At 37.9% G+C, this 19,961-nt stretch overlaps 1 protein-coding gene across 1 annotated transcript in view; it reads left to right on the top strand.

Moving 5' to 3' along the window:
* LOC106093703 (hemicentin-1) overlaps positions 1 to 19,961 on the top strand; it is a gene marked incomplete in the record, with an annotated part of 778,578 nt that overhangs the window by 194,749 nt on the left and 563,868 nt on the right. The window contains 1 exon segment of the mRNA XM_059361772.1: positions 12,244 to 13,448. Coding sequence (XP_059217755.1) covers positions 13,355 to 13,448 — 94 coding nt within the window.

Genomic DNA, 19,961 nt, shown 5'->3' with positions numbered 1-19,961 from the left:
ATAATTTGCTGCCAGATTATAAAAAGGCCATTTTGTTTTATATGCTTACATATGTAGCATTTTCAATTTTCACCTGTCACACAAATACTCCAACATTTAAATATTCATGGTATTTGTCTTGCATCAGGCCTACACATACACATGTATATGCTGCAGACATAATGTATGGGATTTTTAATTGAAATTGACCAAAACACGTTTTAAATCACTTCGGTAAATACAAAATAAATAATTACAATTATTTTTCATTTGCTATTTGGAATTGTAATGGACCATTGTAGTGTGAAAATTTGGTCATTCATTTGGTTGGGTAACATATTGTGGAGTTTATTTGATATGGGGAATATTTAAGTCAGAATTTTTAAGTGTTTACATGTGGAGAGGGGGGGAAAATTGAAAAGAATAAAATGGAAAATTTATTTTGTGCCAAATTTCGGCGAAATTGAAAAATAAATGCAAGGTTTGTGGGCCCAAGACCTTAGATCAAGAGATCGGTCTATATGGCAGCTGTATCCAAATCACGAACGGTCGGGCCCAAATTGAAGTAGGCAATCGAGTGGCCTAATAAGCGATAAAAGGTGTAGCTTTTATGGGCTTAAGCCCCTAAATCGGCGGATCGGTCTATATTTATATTTGAACCGATCTGGGCCAAATTAAACAAGTAAAAAGGCGTTAAGTCCGGCCGGGCCGAATTTTTGGTTCCCACCACCTCGGGTATATATGTTAATCAACTTTCATCAAAACCCGGTGAAAATTGCATACCTATGTCCCATAGCAGTTACAACTGTCCCAAATTTCGGCAACATCGGACAATAAACGCGCCTTTTATGGGCCCAAAACTTTACATCGAGAGATCGGTCTATATGGCAGCTATATCCAAATTTGAACCGATCTGAGCCAAATTGAAGAAGGCTGTCGAAGGGCCTAACACAACTCACTGTCCCAAATTTCGGCGACATCGGACAATAAATGTGCATTTTATGGCCCCAAAACCTAAAACCGAGATATCGGTCTAAATGACAGCTATATCCAAATCTGGACCGATCTGTGCCATATTGCAGAAGTACGTCAAGGGTCTTAACTTAACTCACTGATCCACATTTTAGCGACATCTGACAATAAATGCGCCTTTTATGGGCCCAAGACCATAAATCTAGAGATCGGTCTATATGGCAGCTATAACCAAATCTCCACCGATCCGGGCCAAATTGAAGAAAGATGTTGAAGGGACTAAGACAACTGACTGTCCCAAGTTTTAGCGAAATCGGATAATAAAATTGGCTTTTATGGGCCTAAAACCCTAAATCGGAGGATCGGTCTATATGGCAGCTATAACCAAATCTGAACCGATCTGGGTCAAATACAAGAAGGATGTCAAAGGGCCTAACGCAACTCCCCGTCCCAAATTTTAGCAAAATCGGATAATAAACGTGGCTTTTATGGGCCTAAGACCCTAAACCGGGGGATCGGTCTATATGGCAGCTATATCCAAATCTGAAACGATCTGGGCCAAATTGAAGAGAGCTGTCAAAGAGCCTAACACAACTCACTGTCCCAAATTTCAGCGACATCGGACAACAAATGCGCCTTTTATGGGCCTAAGACATAAAATCGGCTGATCGGTCTATATAGGGGCTATATCAAGATATTGTCCGATATAGCCCATTTTCGAACTCAAACTGCCTATGGACTAAAAAAAAGAATCTGTGCAAAGTTTCAGCTCAATATCTCTATTCTTATACTCACCACCATAGGTTGTGGGCATACTAGTCTAGTCATTCCGTTTGTAGCACCTCGAAATATTGATCTAAGACCCCATAAGATATATATACTCTTGATCGTCTCGGAATTCTGATTCAACCTAGCCATGTCCGTCTGTCGAAATCATGATAGCGGTCAAACGTGTAGATCTAACCACTTGAAATTTTACACAGACACCTTATATTGATGGAGGTCGTTGAAGATTGGGCCATATCGGTTCAGATTTGGATATAGTTTCTATATAAACCGATCTCCCGATTTGACTTCTTGAGTCCATGGAAGCCACAATTTTTGTCCGATGTGGCTGAAATTTTGCACATAGTACTCTGTTATAACTATCAACAACTGTGTTAAGTACGATCCATATCCGTTAAGAACCTGATATAGCTCCCATATAAGCCGATATCCCGATTTGACTTCTTGAGCCCCTGGAAGCCTCAATTTTCATCCGATTTGGCTGAAATTTTGTACATAGTGTTCTGTTATGACTCGCAACACCTGTGCCAAGTACGGTCCAAATCCGTTAAGAACCTGATGTAGCTCCCATGTAAACCGATATCCCGATTTGACTTCTTGAGCCCTTACAAGCCGCGATTTTTATCTGATTTGGTTAAAATTTTGCATACAGTGTCTTGTTATGATTCTCAACAGCTGCGCCATGTACGGTCTAATTAGGTCCATAATTAGATATAGCTCCCATATTTTATGCGGATGATCGATCAATATAACAGCTATATTTAAATATGGACCATATTTGGGTTGGATTTGGGACGTCATAAAGCGACTCACTGTTTCCAATTTCAGCAAAATCGAAGAATAAATGCGCCTTTTAAGATATTTGGGCCGCAAATGTGAAATGGCAGCTTTATTTTAAGTATGTTCTGATCTGAACCATTTTTGGTTTCAATATTGAAGGGCCTAATGTATCTCACTGTTCTGAATTACAGCGAAATCCCGTAATAAATCAGTCTGTTATAGGCTTAAGACCCTAAGTCGGAGTATAGGTCTATATGGCAGCTATATGTAAATATGGTCCTATATACACCATATTCGGACCGAATGTGGAGGCCCCTAGTGCAAATCACTGTTTCAAGTTTCAGCAAAATCGGAGAATAAAGGGGCCGTTTATGTCTTTAGACCTTCAAGCTGAAGATCGGTCTCTATGGCAGCTATATCTAAGTATAGTCCGATCTGGACCATATTCGGAAGATGTTAGGAGTCTTAGGAGGATACAACTCACTGTTCCAAATTTCAGCCTAGTGGAGGAATAAATGCGAATGTTATTGGTTTGAAATTGGATGATTGAATTGAAATTTGCGATCTTTAGTTCGTACGCAAATTAACATGGACAGACGGACAGACAGACGGACGGACAGACAGACAGATGGACATAGGTAAATCGAATCAGAAAGTCATTCTGGATCGATCGGTATACTTATCAATGTGTCTATCTCTCTTCCTTTTGGGTGTTACAAACTAATTCATTAAGTTATAATACCCTGTACCACAGTAGTGGTGTAGGGTATAATAATCGAAACAGTATGGGTCCAAAATAGAGGCCACCTTAGCGCAGAGGTTAACATGTCCACCTACGATGCTGAACGGCTGAGTTCGAATCCTGGCAGGAACATCAGAAAAATTTTCAGCGATGGTTATCCCCTACTAATGCTGGCGACATTTGTGAGGTACTATGCCATGCTAAAACTTCTCCCCAAAGAGATGTCGCTCTGTGGCACTCTGTTCGGACTCGGCAATAAAAGGGGGGCCATCATTGGGCATAAATTTGAATCAGATAGCACATATTGCTTTGTGATATGTTTGCTCCAGGAATCTTCATAGGCAAATTTGCATGGGTCCCAAATGATTCTTATCTGAAAACCATTTTTGGAATCAACTGTCGCTCAGTGGTTCAAAATTACAATCTCTCCCTTAAAAAATGAATAAATCAGTGTCCTGGAACATTTTTTTAGCTCTGCTGAAAAAGGATGTCTTCGTTTTCTTCTAAATTAGAGGCATTTTTTTTTGGCACAGTGGAATATATGTTAAAAGAATTTGACAACTTTTTGCATTAATTTTTATAAAAAATGTTTTTTTCTATGAATTAGATGATGTTTTTTTTTTTTTTTAATTCATATGCCTATGATCATTTCTGTATGAATGCAGTTTTCAAAATTATTCCCTTGGATGCCAAATATAAAACTCAATTAAATGGCTTACAATCGAATTTCAATTTTAAACATTCTAACAGACATTTATTGCCATGATTTGGCAAACAAAATGCATCCATGCAAATTGACCGATAGAACGTCCATTAACTGATAGTTATAGGGATTGGAAAAGGATTTCGCCCACCCTCACTCACACATGCCAAACCTATAGGCAAATGCCATAAAGACATTACAGTTGGTAAGCACACTAAAACAATGGACCGTTTGCCATTGGACTATAAACTGCAAAATAATGAATGCGGCTTGAGGTCGAAGGGGTGATGGTCTGGGCGGGAGCTGGTCAATGAATTTTTATGAAAAGATGAAATGCCAAATCAAACCAAATGGCAATCACAGGCAGATGTACGAGTAGTTGGCATTGAGTGTAGATATATATGAGGGGGGAGGGAGAGTAAGACCGAAATACCACACGTGAAATTGTTTTTTTTTTTTTTGTACAAAATTTCGGCAATTATTTGGTGCTAAATGAAAACGAGACACGCACACCGCACACAATGTAACCAGAGCCATGCCGAATCTCTCAACAAAATTTAATGCATCACAAAGGAAAATCGTTTTGGCGGTCCATACAACTAAACACACATCCACACACACACACACACAGAGACAAGCGTATTGCACTCTAGCACAATACACATGTGATTTAATCTATTCATGCACTATGGCTGCATAGTTGTGGTATACCCAATTTAATAATGCCCCTGCATCGCATGCCTTCCAGTCGATGGAGGCGAACATGGCGGCAATTCGAAATCACAAACAATAAAAATGAAAATCCCGACTATCATCTGAAACGGAAATAACATTTTGCCGGGGAAAAACTCAGCGGAAATATAGAACACAATGGTACATAGATTTGATGCAGGAACAAATAACACCATGTTGTGTGCATATGCTTTGCTGCCAAGACAGTTTTTTTTTTTTTTTTGAATTATTCTTAAACGGGCAGCTATTGATGTGGTTTGCATGTTAAGGTTGGTAGGTGATTTAAATTTTGTTTATTCAAACAGGGAAGGAGGAAAATTTGGACATACTTATTTATTTGAGAAGAATAAAAACCAGTAAAGAAGGACAAAAGTCGGTCAGGGCCGACTGTATAATACCCTAATCCTAACCTATAAGTGCAATGTGTGATCTTTATCCAATTCTGAACCAATTTTGATGGACCTCGGCAAGCAAATATGTTCAAACTGTAAAAACTACGGTTGACAAATGGCAACATTAGGGCAATTTACCCAAAATCTGACCAACATATATATGGAAGATATATCTACTTCTGAAACGATTTCGAGAAAAACTCCTCAGATACTGTGGGAGTCGTTGAGGAAAGCGTTGTGCAATATTTTGGCAAGATTGGTCAATAAATGTGTTTGCAGTGGCTCTAGGATTGAAAATCGGGCGATATATATGTATGAGAGCTATATCTAAATCTGAACCGATTTCCATGAAATTCACGAGAAATATTGAGAGTTAAGAGAAAATTAACCTTGCCGAATTTCGAGAAAATCGGTTAAGAAAAGACCATTTTATTGCAATATTAGTGCAAATCGGACGAACATATATATGAGAGCTATAGCTAAATCTGAACCGATTTCGAGCAAACTCCTCAGATACTGTGGGAGTCGTTGAGGAAAGCGTTGTGCCATATTTTGGCAAGATTGTTCGATAAATGTGCTTGCAGTGGCTCTAGGAGTGAAAATCGGATGATATATATATAAGAGAGCTATATCTAAATCTGAACCGATTTCCATGAAATTCACCAGTAATATTTTGTGCCAAGAGAAAATCCCTCTTGCCAAATTTCAAGAAAATCGGTCAACAAAAGACCATTTTATTGCAATATTACTGAAAATCGGGCGAACATATATGTGGGAGCTATATCTAAATCTGAACCGATTTTGACCAAACTCTATATATATTGTGGTAGTCATTGGGGAAAGCGTTGTGCAATATTTTGGCAAGATTGGTCAATAAATGGGCTTGCTGTGACTCCTAAAGTGAAAATCGAACGATATATGTGTATGAGAGCTATATCTAAATCTGAACCGATTTCCATGAAATTCATCAGTAATATTGTGTGTTAAGAGAAAATCCCTCTTGCCGAATTTCGAGAAAATGGGTTAACAAGTGACCACTTTTTTGCATTATTACTGAAAATCGAACGAACATATATATGGGAGCTATAGCTAAATCTGAACCGATTTCGAGAAAAACTTCTCAGATACTGCGGGAGTCGTTGAGGAAAGTGTTTTGCCAAATTTTGGCAAGATTGGTCAAACTTGCAGTGGCTCTAGGAGTGAAAATAGGGCGATATATATGTATGAGAGCTATATCTAAATTTGAACCGATTTCCATGAAATGCACCAGTAATGTTGATAGTCGTAAAAAAATCCTTCCTGCCAAATTTCTAGAGAATCGGTTAACAAGTGACCATTTTTATACCCATCACCGAAGGATGGGTCGTTAAATCACGACTCTCACATCCAGATGTCTTCAAGAGTTAACATGACGAAATCCTGTTTTTATACCCACCACCGACGGATGGGGGTATATTCATTTTGTCATTCCGTTTGCAACACATCGAAATATCCATTTCCGACCCTATAAAGTATATATATTCTTGATCAGCGTAAAAATCTAAGACGATCTAGCCATGTCCGTCCGTCTGTCCGTCTGTCTGTTGAAATCACGCTACAGTCTTTAAAAATAGAGATATTGAGCTGAAATTTTGCACAGATTCTTTTTTTGTCCATAAGCAGGTTAAGTTCGAAGATGGGCTATATCGGACTATATCTTGATATAGCCCCCATATAGACCGATCCGCCGATTTAGGGTCTTAGGCCCATAAAAGCCACATTTATTATCCGATTTCGCTGAAATTTAAGACAGTGAGTTGTGTTAGGCTCTTCGACGTTTTACATCAATTTGGTCCAGATCGGTTCAGATTTGGATATAGCTGCCATATAGACCGATCCACCTGTTTAGGGTCTTAGGCCCACAAAATCCACATTTATAATCCGATTTTGATGAAATTCGGGGCAGTGAATTGTGTAAGGCCCATCGACATCCTTCGTTAATTTGGCTCAGATCGGTCCAGATTTGGATATAGTTGCCATATAGATCGATCCTCCGATTTATGGTGTAAGGCCCATAATAGCCACATTCATTATCCGATTTTGCTGAAATTTGGGACAGTGATATGTGTTAGGCCCTTTGACATATTTCTTCAATTTGGTCCAGATCGGTTCAAATTTGGATATAGCTGCCATATAGACCGATTTGTTGATTTATGGTTTTGGGCCCATAAAATGCTCATTTATTGCCCGATGCCCCCGAAATTTGGAACAGTGAGTTATGTTAAGCCCCTTGACATACTTCTGCAATATTGCACAGATCGGTCCAGATTTGGATATAGCTGCCATATAGACCGATATCTAGGTTTTAGGTTTTGGGGCCATAAAAGACGCATTTATTGTCCGATGCCGCTGAAATTTGGAACAGTGAGTTTGGTTAGGCTCTTCGACGTCCTTCTTCAATTTTGCCCAGATCGGTCCAGATTGGAATATAGCTGCCATATAGACCGATCTCACGATTTAAGGTTTAGGGCCCATAAAAGAGGCATTTATTGTCCGATTTCGCCGAAATTTGGGACAGTGCTTAGGGTAAGGCTCTTCGACATGTTTATGCAACTTGGCCCAAATCGGTCCAGATTTGGATATAGCTGCCATGTAGACCGATATCTCGATTTAAAGTCTTGGCCCCATAAAAGTCGCATTTATTATCCGATTTCACTGAAATTTGACACAGTGCCTTATGTTCGGCTTTTCGACATCCATGTCGTATATAGTTCAGATCGGTATGAGGTATATGTGGATAAGGTATGAAATTTTCACCGAATTTTGATGAAAGGTGGTTTACATATATACCCGAGGTGGTGGGTATCCAAAGTTCGGCCCGGCCGAACTTAACGCCTTTTTACTTGTTTTGCTTTATTACTGAAAATTGGACGAACATATATATGGGAGCTATATCCAGATCTGAACCGATTTTTTCCAATTTCAATAGGCTTTGTCTCTAGGCCGAAAAACATGTCTGTACCAAATTTGAAGACGATCGGATGAAAACTTCGACCTATACTTTGTACGCAAATTAACATGCACGGACGGACAGACAGACGGACGGACGGACGGACAGACAGACAGACAGACAGATGGACATAGCTAAATCGAATCAGAATTATGATTCTGAGTTGATCGGTATACTTATCAATGGGTCTATCTCTCTTCCTTTTGGGTGTTGCATACTAATTCACTAAGTTATAATACCCTGTACCACAGTAGTGGTACAGGAATTTTTCAATTTTTTTAGATAGTAGTTGGGGACAGTAGGAATCTTGACATAGCACTTTAAACATAAAAGCATTGCAGTAGTATGCCTCTAGGCTATATAATTTAGCCTTTTTAAGTTTTATCACTTTCTTATTCCTTTTTTATTAACAACTATTGATTGGCAGTCATAATACCTTAACAGTTTGTGTAATTTATCCCCTCTTTTTTCGACTACCCCCCAAAGCCAAGTGTTATCGCTACACCATCGTAAAGCGTAAAGCGAAAATTAGAAATTATATTTGTTTATTATCAATATCACAGTTTTATAATCCAAAATAAACAAACCAAATGATAATGACTTCACCCAAATATGTTCTGGCAATTATATTAATGAGTTATTAAATTCATGGATTTAATAACTTTTGCTTTTAGTATATATGGAACTGTTTTACTGTAGTTGTTGTTGTTGTTTCTTTCTTTGCATGCTTCCCCTTTCGCTTAAATAAACATTTATTTATTTCTCTATAATAAAAAAAAAGAAAAAAAGTTTCTATGATTTTTGTTGCCCTAGGGTAACAAAAATAGAGAGCGATATAAAACCTTTTGACCTTTCTCAATGATTATGGCAAAGATATAGAAAATCTAAAAAGGTGGCCTTGCTTTGGTGCAATAGATTGGCCATAAAATTCTTATCGCTTCCTTGTTTATTTTTTTGCTGTCATAGACAAGAGTTTGTTGGTGGTCGTAGAGAAGGGAAAATTTTCCTACAAAGTTGAGATAGTTGCCCTTTGGGTTTTTGGGGCTGTGGGAGGGAAGTGTAAGAGAGCTTTTTATTATGTAGGTAGGTAAAACATAATTTTAACCATAAAATTTTAATAACTTTAAAAAAGTAAAAACTAGAACGAAGCTATGGGGAATTCTTCGAAAAGAATTTTATTACTTTAGGTCATGTCTTGAACTTGGAATTGGTAAGAACAAACATTTTGAAAGCAAAAGAAAAACTTTGTATTTAAAGAGGAGTTCTACGAAATACATTTATAAATTGAAGCCTTTTATTAAATTAAGGTTTAAAAGAAGTTTTCGGTTAAAAAGAATATAAAACAAGTAAGAGCGTGCTAAGTTCGGCCGGGCCGAATCTTATATACCATCCACCATGGATCGCATTTGTCGACTTTTTTTTGCGCGGTATCCTTTTTAAGGCAAACAAAGAATAATGGATAAGAATTGTTATGCTATTTGGGCCATATCAAGTTATAGTCCGATTCGAACCAAAAATGAATTGAATGTTGAAGACCATAGTAGATGTCATTGGGTAGTATTTTAGTCCATTAGGATAAAAATTTCGCTTGTAGGGGCTAAAGAGGCGTAATCGGGAGATCGGTTTATATGGGAGCTGTAACAGGCTATAGACTGATTCGGACCATATTTGACACGCATGTCGAAGGTCATGGGAGAAGGCGTTGAACAAAATTTCAGCCAAATAAGGTAAGAATTGCGCTCTCTGGAGGCTCAAGAAGTCAAGATCCCAGATCGGTTTATATGGCAGCTATAACAAAACATGGACCGATTTGTACCACATCCAACGCAGTTGTTGGAAATCATAGCAAAACACGTCGTGCGAAATTTCAGCCAAATCGGACTAGAAGTGCGCCCTCTAGTGGCTCAAGGAGTCAAGATTCAAGATCGGTTTATAAGGCAGCTATATCAGGTTTTAAACCGATGTGAATCATGCTAAGCATAGTTGTTGGAAGTCATAACAAAACACCTCATGCAAAATTTCAACCAAATCGGATAGGAATTGCGCCCTCTAGTGGCTCAAGAAGTCAAGACCCCAGATCGGTTTATATGGCAGCTATATCAAAACATAGACCGATTTGAACTACATCTGACGCAGTTGTTGGAAATCATAACAAAACAGCTCATGCAAAATTTCAGCCAAATCGGATAAGAATTGCGCCCTCTAGTGACTCAAGAAGTCAAGATCCAAGATCGGTTTATATGACAGCTATACCAGAATTTAAACCGATTCAAATCATACTTAACACAGTTGTTGGAAGTCATAACGAAACACCTCATGCAAAATTTCAGCCAAATCGGATAAGATTTGCGCCCTCTAGTGACTCAAGAAGTCAAGACCCCAGATCGGTTTATATGGCAGCTATATCAAAACATGGACCGATTTGAATCACATGTAACACAGTTGTTGAAAATCATAACAAAACATCTCAAGCAAAATTTCAGCCAAATCGGATAAGAATTGCGCCCTCTAGTGACTCAAGAAGTCAAGACCCCAGATCGGTTTATATGGCAGATATATCAAAACATGGACCAATATGTCCCATTTACAATCCCAACCGACCTACACTAATGAGAAGTAATTGTGCAAAGTATCAAACGGCTAGGTTATCTCCTTCGAAAGTTAGCGTGCTTTCGATAAACAGACGAACGAAGGGGGGGCGTACCCTCCCCCGTTATCCCAAAAACACCATCTAAAATCAAACACGGAGCGATAAGCACAATATGGATATCAAATGAAAGGTATTGAAGAGTAGAATATGAATATGATATTAAAAATTGGGTCCAAGTACCCAGGATATCGGCCAAACCCCAAAAACTTCTAAAATCAGACAAATTGAACGTCCATATCAATATGGGGCTCAAATGAAAGGTATTCAGGAGTAGATTACGAATCTGTCATACAAAACCAGATCGAAGTGTAGGGGGTCAACGCACCCCCCAAAAACGCCCCAAAGGGGCATAGGACCCATTATGACTATATGAGCCTCGGTTTGTTTGTTTGTTCCGTAGAATCAAAAACGGCTGAACCGATTTTTTTAAAATGTTCACAGATTGTAAATGTTTTTGTGGAAGGAAACATAGGTTATAGAATTTTTGGATATCTGATAGTGCCGGACTCTCCCCCTTACCCCAAAAATGCCACCTAAGACGTAAAGTGGACTGATAGGGACAATATGGGTATCAAATGAAAGGTATTGGAGACTATAAAACGAATATGGTATTAAAATTTGGGTCCAAGTACCCAGCGGGCCCCCTCAACCCCAAAACTCCTCTAAACAGATATATTCGAAGTTTATATCAATATGGGACTCAAATGAAAAGGATTCGACAGTGGACCAATATGTCATAAAAAATTAGGTCCAAGTAATGGGAGGTCGCCCTACCTCCAAATACCGCCCAGTTGGGCATATCAGCAGACCATGACTATATGGGATACAAATGAAATATATTTGGGAGCCGCCCAAAACGAATATGACATTAAAATTTACATTCCTCCTAAAAATACATCGAATAGGTTAATTGACCCATTATGGCAGAATGGGACTCAAATGAAAGGTATTTAAGAGTAGAAAACGAATTTGATATCCAACTTTGGAGCCAAGTGTTTGGGGGTACGCCCTAAATCACCCCCTAAACTGAACTTAATTTCCGACTATGAAGCTCAAATCAATGGTATTTGGGAATAAAGAACGAATGTGATATTTATTTTCAGGCAAAGTGTCGTCCGCCCAGCCCCAAAACACAATCCAAACGGTTCATACTTGCCGTACAACTGACGGACACATGGACATCGTTAAATCGTCTCAGAATTTTACGACGCTTAGAAATGTATATATTTTGGTCGGGAGTAGATATTTCGATATGCTGCAAACGAAATGACTTAATGAATATACCCCCTCTCCTATGGTGGTGGTTATAAAAATTGAGAAAACTATTTTTTTTTGACAAAGTCAGAAAAACTTTAAGAAATTTCTTTGAAACCCAACCTTTGAATGAGTAGCTTAGGTCCTGAGCATTTTTAAGACCATGATTTCTTTATATTTATCCATTTCTTTCCCCTCCATTTAAAATACGTTTAAATTTGTTAACTAATAATTTGTGTTTTCTTTTTTCATTCTCTTTAACAGTTGGCTGTTAACTGAATGTCAATAAGGCCATCTTTAGCAATATCAGCATTGCCATAAGCATCACCAACCACCATACCTGGGCCAATTATAACAAATGGCTTAAACTGGATGCCCCTACAAAGGCGCGGAGGAAGAGAAAGAAAGAAACAAAAAATAAGAGAAAAAAAAAACACAACAACAACTTTAACATCCCCCACCTCAACACGCCAACAATGCAAGGATATTTTCTTTGATCTAAAGAAAATTGCAAATAAAATAAACGCCTTAAATTATGCAAAGGAATTGTGTACATGAGCCAGCAGCTACGGTACTTCGCTGCCGGTATGGTGTATGAAACTACTCTGGTGATGGTGGTGCTGCTGCTGCTGCTACCGTTGCTTGTAGCCTTGGGTTTGTGCTCTCGCTCTCTTAGCTAAATAAACAAACAACCAGCATTCGTAAATAACAATCAGTTGGCTTAAGGCTTATTTATAGCATAAAAACGGCAAAAAGGTAGACAGTGTAAGGCACATCAGTGCGTACGTGTGTGTGAGAGTGAGTGTGAGAGCCAAGGCAACGGAAACAGTTCATGTATTTTGTTTGTAAGCGCCCCTTCATTTAGCCTTTGAGGCAATTCAATTGAAATTTAAAACGCCAGGTGTATCGTCGTAGAGAGGACCTTTAGTGAGTGCTTTTGGTCTCCACTTTGCCACTTCGATGAAATCATCTTGCTTATGCAAATGTAAACTGGTGGCAACTATGTATAGAAGATTAATGGGAAAATGTAAACACCATTTAAGGGGCCAATGTTAACAACGTAAAATACTTGCTACCCCCCACCCCCACCAACAAGCAAGAGCAATAAAAATGCCAAATGCCAATAGTAAATAAGGCGAAAACGCTTAAAGTGAAATAAATTAGAATATTAGCGGTGAAGGTAAATAGAAAAATCAACAAAGAATTCAAACAACATATCAGCCAAAACAAATAGCAAAAAACTGGAGAAAGAGAGAAAACCTTAAATAAAAAAATCCTACTAGGACAATTGTTAAAAATTGAAAAGTAAAGCAGCAAATCTTCTACCTTAAAATAGCACCCGTCCTTGCAGCCTCAGCAATCATTTGTTGTCAATATGGAGCCTTTATATCACTACTTCAGCATAAGTCTTTTAGTTACCCTATTGCATTTCTCTAAAAGTCATGAACACAGCGATGGTTTTAAGCCAGGTAAGTTGATTAACATATGCTATCTCATTATTTTTTTTGGGTCATTTATTTATTATCATAGTCCAAAATGTTGTGGTTATGCTCTGCGGTATTTCTCTTTTTTGTACGTTCTACTTAATTGTAATTTATTAGTTTGTTTTGGTTGAATTTTGTGTTTTTGCCCCCCTCAACTACCTACCAACCTACATACCATTGTTTTATTGCTAAAGGCAAATTGTCTTTTTCCCCATTACCTTTAGTACAGTTCAGTTTATTTTTTAATTTTTTTTTTTGGGTTGAGCCATACATTTATTAAAAAAATATTGTTATTATTTTAATTAAAATTGCGGTTGAAAATCCCCATGTACAACGTCATACAAGTTTGTCCTTTCCACCAGAGAGAGAGAAAGAGAGAGAGACAGTGCATGTATGTATGTGTATGTGCCTCTTTTGTGTTTGTATTCGGTAATTTTCTGGCTATATAATTTAATTAAAATTCGTACAATTACACGTGTTTCTGTTAACACGCTGCAAAAAAAACAAAATAACAAGAGTTGCTTTTTTCGTAGAAATGAAAAAAAAAAACAAGTGGAAAATAGATTTATGATATGGGCAACTCCTAGAGAGGCCAAAACAGAAAAGCAAGCACTTAATTATGTCCAATGTTATTTATTTGCTACTTAAAAGTACGCTGCGCATCGAAATTCTACGCTAAACGTTGGTAAATACTTCCACCGGGGGCGGCTCATTGATTTGTTGGTACAGAGAAATTGAAAAGTTCTTTTAGGGAGTGGACTTTGAGGACAAGAAATGGATTAAGAATACCATAGTGGGATTTTCGTTAAAGGACGAAAGGCAAGTAAACAAGCAAGCACAGACCAAAAGTAAGTACAGACAAAAGTCAGTCAAAATCGATAGTTTGGCAGCCTATACCCTAAACAACATTAGTCCAAAGTTTTTTGTTAATAGCTAAGCAAAAACCAAGCGGTGCGACTTAACGCCTTTATTCTAGGTTCGGCTAGTGGAACAAATGTTCTGTCATAGCCAATTAAAGAAGAAGATTTTTTTTGTGGGGCTCATGTCTATACAGACAAGCACACTGCAATTGACGCACTGGAAGACACCACCGAAGCATTTATTCGTGAGATAACGTATGCCAAAATTGGACTAAACGAATGGAACATTTGAGGCTCAGTCACGATCAACAATTGCATGAAATAATCTTAAAATATTAAGTTATATGGACCCTACTATCGATTCAAATAAAGAATTCATGAGTTTTTCTGTATTTTTTTTTTTCGAAAATCCTTCAAATAGCTCTTAAAAAATCACCCCTTATAAGAGCTATATGCAAACCTGAACCGCTATGACCTGGCGTACATCAATAAGAAGTTCTTGTGCAAAATTTTGAGTGGCTAGCTTTCTACGGCTATCATGATTTTCACAGACGGACGAACGGACAGTGGGAAAAAATCGAAAAAAATATGCCGTGTGAGAAGGGGTTTTGATAAATTGTTCGGGCTGCCAAATCTTCATTTGTTATTCGATTTTTAAAATCCCGACCGAATTTTTCTACGAAAATCCCCAGAAAACCCATTGCGGTCAAATATGGGTTAATTTTTTTGTAAATTTGCTGTGGAGGCTACAACAGTTGTTAGATAAAAAAAAGTGTAAAAAAGGTGCCCAATCAGAGAATCTGATTTGGAATTTTTAAACTCGATCGGGTTTTCCAATTTTTAAATAAAAAATTGCCTATTTTGAAGAACAAATAACACCGGTTTTTATACCCACCACCGAAGGATGGGGGTATATTCATTTTGTCATTCCGTTTGCAACACATCGAAATATCCATTTCCGACCCAATAAAGTATATATATTCTTGATCAGCGTAAAAATCTAAGACGATCTAGACATGTCCGTCCGTCTGTTTGTCGTCCGTCTGTCTGTTGAAATCACGCTACAGTCTTTAAAAATAGAGATATTGAGCTGAAATTTTGCACAGATTCTTTTTTTGTCCATAAGCAGGTTAAGTTCGAAGATGGGCTATATCGGACTATATCTTGATATAGCCCCCATATAGACCGATCCGACGATTTAGGGTCTTAGGCCCTTAAAACCCACATTTATTATCCCATTTTGTTGAAATTCGGAGCCGTGAGTTGTGTTAGGCCATTTGACATCCTTTGTCAATTTGGCTCAGATCGGTCCAGATTTGGATATAGCTGCCATATAGACCGATCCTCCGATTTAGGGTCTACGGCCCATAAAAGCCACATTTATTATCCGATTTTAATGAAATTCGGGACAGTGAGTTGTGTTAGGCCCTTCGACATCCTTCGTTAATTTGGATCAGATCGGTCCAGATTTGGATATAGCTGCCATATAGATCGATCCTCCGATTTATGGTGTAAGGCCATAAAAGCCACATTTATTATCCGATTTTAATGAAATTCGGCACAGTGAGTTGTGTTAGGCCCTTTGACATCCTTCGTTAATTTGGATCAGATCGGTCCAGATTTGGATATAGCTGCCATATAGATCGATCCTCCGATTTATGGTGTAAGGCCCATAAAAGCCACATTCATTATCCGATTTAGCTGAAATTTGGGACTGTGAGATGTGTTAGGCCCTTTCACATATTTCTTCAATTTGGTCTAGATCGGTTCATATTTGGATATAGCTGCCATATAGACCGATTTCTTGATTTATGGTTTTGGGCCCATAAAATGCTCATTTATTTTCCGATGTCGCCGAAATTTGGAACAGTGAGTTAAGTTAAGCCCCTTAATATACTTCTGCAATATCGCACAGATCGGTCCAGATTTGGATATAGCTGCCATATAGACCGATATCTAGGTTTTAGGTTTTGGGGCCATAAGAGACGCACTTATTGTCCGATGTCGCTGAAATTTGACACAATGAGTTGTGTTAGGCTCTTCGACATCCTTCTTCAATTTGGCCCAGATCGGTTCAGATTCAAATATAACTGCCATATAGACCGATATCTCGATTTAAAGTCTTGGCCCCATAAAAGGCGCATTTATAATCCGATTTCACTTAAATTTGACACTGTGACTTATGTTCGGCTTTTCGACATCCGTGTCGTATATAGTTCAGATCGGTATGAGGTATATGAGTATATGGTATGAAATTTTCACCGAATTTTGATGAAAGTTGGTTTACATATATACCCGAGGTGGTGGGTATCCAAAGTTCGGCCCGGCCGAACTTAACGTCTTTTTACTTGTTATTCTTATTTCACTTAAAACGCATCTACAATATATTTTCTTTACAAAAAAAAGAGTATTAATATTGAAGCAAGTTTTTTTCAATTAAGGGCTAATTAATGAAAATACTCTTTTTGACCAAAAAATTAAAAAAAAACAATTTTTTGCATGTTTGATTTTCAAACTGTATAACTTTTGACTGAATAATCAGATGTGGACACTTGTTGTGACAAACTTGTCGTTAATTTTGTCACAAATCCAAAATCATGTATTAAAATGAAAATTTAGCGACAAATGATTTATATGACAGCTATATCTTAATATGTTCCGATCTGGACCATTTTTGGTTCGGATATCGACGGACATACTAAAACTCACTGTTCTGAGTTTTAGCACAATCGGGTAATAAATGCTCCTGTTATAGGCTTAAGAACCTAAATCGGCATCTCGGTCTATATGGCAGCTATATGTAAATATGGTCCGATATACACCATATTTGGGAAGGATGTCGAGGCCCTTAGTTCAACTAACTGTTTCAAATTTCAGCTAAATCGGAGAAGAAATGCATCATTTATTTTCTTTAGATCCTTAAGCTAAGGATCGCTCCATGTGGCAGCTATATCTAAATATAGCCTGATCTGAACCATATTTGGGACAGATATTAGGAGTCTCGATACAACTCACCGTTCCAAATTTTAGCGAAACAGGGTAATAAATGCTCCTGTTATATACCTAAGACCCCAAATTGACAGATCGGTCGATATGTGCTGGGACTAATAAAACTCACCATAGCAAATTTCTGTGAAATCGTTTAGTAAATGCGCCTGTCATAGGCCTAGGAGGCCACCGTAGCTCAGAGGTTAGCGTGTCCGCCTATGACGCTAATCGCCTGGGTTCGAATCCTGGCGAGAACAAGGCTCAGTGGAGCCTTGCAAATGCTGGCGACATTTGTGAGGTACGAGTGCCATGTTTAAACTTCTCCCAAAAGAGGTGTCGCATTGTGGCACGCCATTTAGACTGAGCTTAAAATTGAATCGGACAGCACTCAATGTTATGTGAGAAGTTTGCCCCAGTTCCTTAGTGGAATGTTCATGCGCATATTTGCATTTGCATATAGGCTTAAGACCCTAAATAGCCAGATCGGTCTATATGACAGCTATATACAAATATAGTGAAATGTGGCCCGGTCAAGAACTTAACCGACGTATAGAAAAAATACGAGTCTGTGCGAAATTTCAAACCAATATCTCTATTTGTAAAGACTGTAGCGTGATTACAACCGATGGACACATGGACAGACAGGCCGACAGACGCATGTACATGGTTAAATCTTCTTAGAATTTTACAGCGATTCAAAGTATTGGGTTGCCCAAAAAGTAATTGCGGATTTTTTAAAAGAAAGTAAATGCATTTTTAATAAAACTTAGAATGAACTTTAATCAAATATACATTTGTTACACTTTGTTCTAAAGGAAGCTAAAAGTAACAGCTGATAACTGACAGAAGAAAGAATGCAATTACAGAGTCACAAGCAGTGAAAAAATTTGTCAACGTCGACTGTATGAAAAATCCGCAATTACTTTTTGGGCAACCCAATATATATACTTTGTAGTGTCGGAAATGGATATTTCGATTTGTTACAAACGGAATGACTAATTGCATATACCCTCTATCCTATGGTGGAGTGAATAAAAAAAGTCGAATATCTCCGAAACCAAAGAAGATATTGTAGACCACAAGCGGACTCTTTTGTAGCGATTATGGAGCACTATCCAGCAAAAAAAAAATGGAAATCGACCACAAATTTTGCAATCCCAATAATCGAGGTGACCAATTTAAGGGGCCTGCCAAAGACGCCCGGACATCCTAAGACTTTGATATTTAGCTAACACCTCAGCTTTAACCATTCCAAATTTCAAAGTGATATCCACCCGTTATCACACGGCATGTTTTACCCTACGCCACTAAGGTGGTACAGGGTGTTATAATTTTGTGAATTTGTTTGTTAAACCTAATGGGAAGAGAGATAGACCCCTTGATAAGTATACCTATCGAATCGGAATTACTTTCTGATTTAGCTATATCCGTCTGTCTATGTGCCTGTCTATCTGTCTATCTGTCCGTCTGTCCATGTTAATTTGTGTTGTCATTCGATCGTCTTCAAACTTGGCACAAGCATTTTCTTGGGTCTAGAGATAAAGCTATTGAAATTGGACAAAATAGATTCAGATTTGTATATAGCCGCAATATATACAAAATTACTATTATAACGTCATTTCAAAACCGATTCACAGAATTTAGCTCCGACTTATTTGTACTAAAATATCAATTATATTGCCATTTGTAAATCGATTCTCACGAAATTTCGCACGAGTGGTTCTCTTATAAGTCTCGACATTATTAGTGAATTTTATAGAAATCGGTTCAGATTTAGATATTTTTAGAAATTTCGCCCGAGTGGTTCTCTCATAAGTATCGATATTATTAGTGAATTTTATAGAAATCGGTTCAGATTTAGATATAGCTCCCATATATTTTTCGTCCGATTTTGAAAAATACTCAATAATTCAGTAATTTTTCAACAGATCTTCACAAAAGTTGCACAAAGGTTTCTCATATAACTCTTCCGATGGCTGATTCATAGAAACTTGTTCAGTTTTAGATAAAGCTGCCATATATATGCATCTCCCGATTTGCTCTCTTAAGGCCATTGCTAGCCCATTTATCAATTGATCTTTTCAAAAAATCAAATTTAAGCAATTTTTAAATTCAATGACTTTGCCTGCATATCCAATGTGGTGAAGGGTGTCAAAAGGTCGGCTTCAGCTCTTCCTTACTTGTTTTTGGTAGTTTTTTTTTTCGATTTTCTCCCACTGTGGTAGGACATATATGGCTAGATCGACTTGGAAAGTAAAAACGATGAAGAATATATGTATTTTACGGGGTCGCAGAAAAATATTTCAAGGTGTTGCAAATGGAATCACGAGATTAGTACAGCCCTCATACTATGGTGGTGGTATGACTCATGGTCCTTCCCTTTGGAAGCAAGGGAAGCCACCAAAAGTGTCCAACATTGATGTAAGTGTGCAGTCCCAGACCTGTTATGTGGTGATGGACATTCTAAGCTATTCCCATTCAACAACGTTTTCGTTATACAAGCTCAATAAATTTGGAGGATTTTCGCTGCCAACCGCCTTTTGCAAAAATTTCCTAAAAAAATATGTTACTTGAACTAAACAACATGACAAAGACCTCTGCAATTTTGAAAGAAGCTGCAACCAAATGCTTAAAGCTATAATAACCATTA

This window comes from Stomoxys calcitrans, chromosome 2 (assembly GCF_963082655.1).
Source record: "Stomoxys calcitrans chromosome 2, idStoCalc2.1, whole genome shotgun sequence".
NCBI classification, from domain to species: domain Eukaryota; kingdom Metazoa; phylum Arthropoda; class Insecta; order Diptera; family Muscidae; genus Stomoxys; species Stomoxys calcitrans.
The sequence above is the reverse complement of the archived record's forward strand: the minus strand, read 5'-3'. Positions and strand labels throughout refer to the sequence as shown.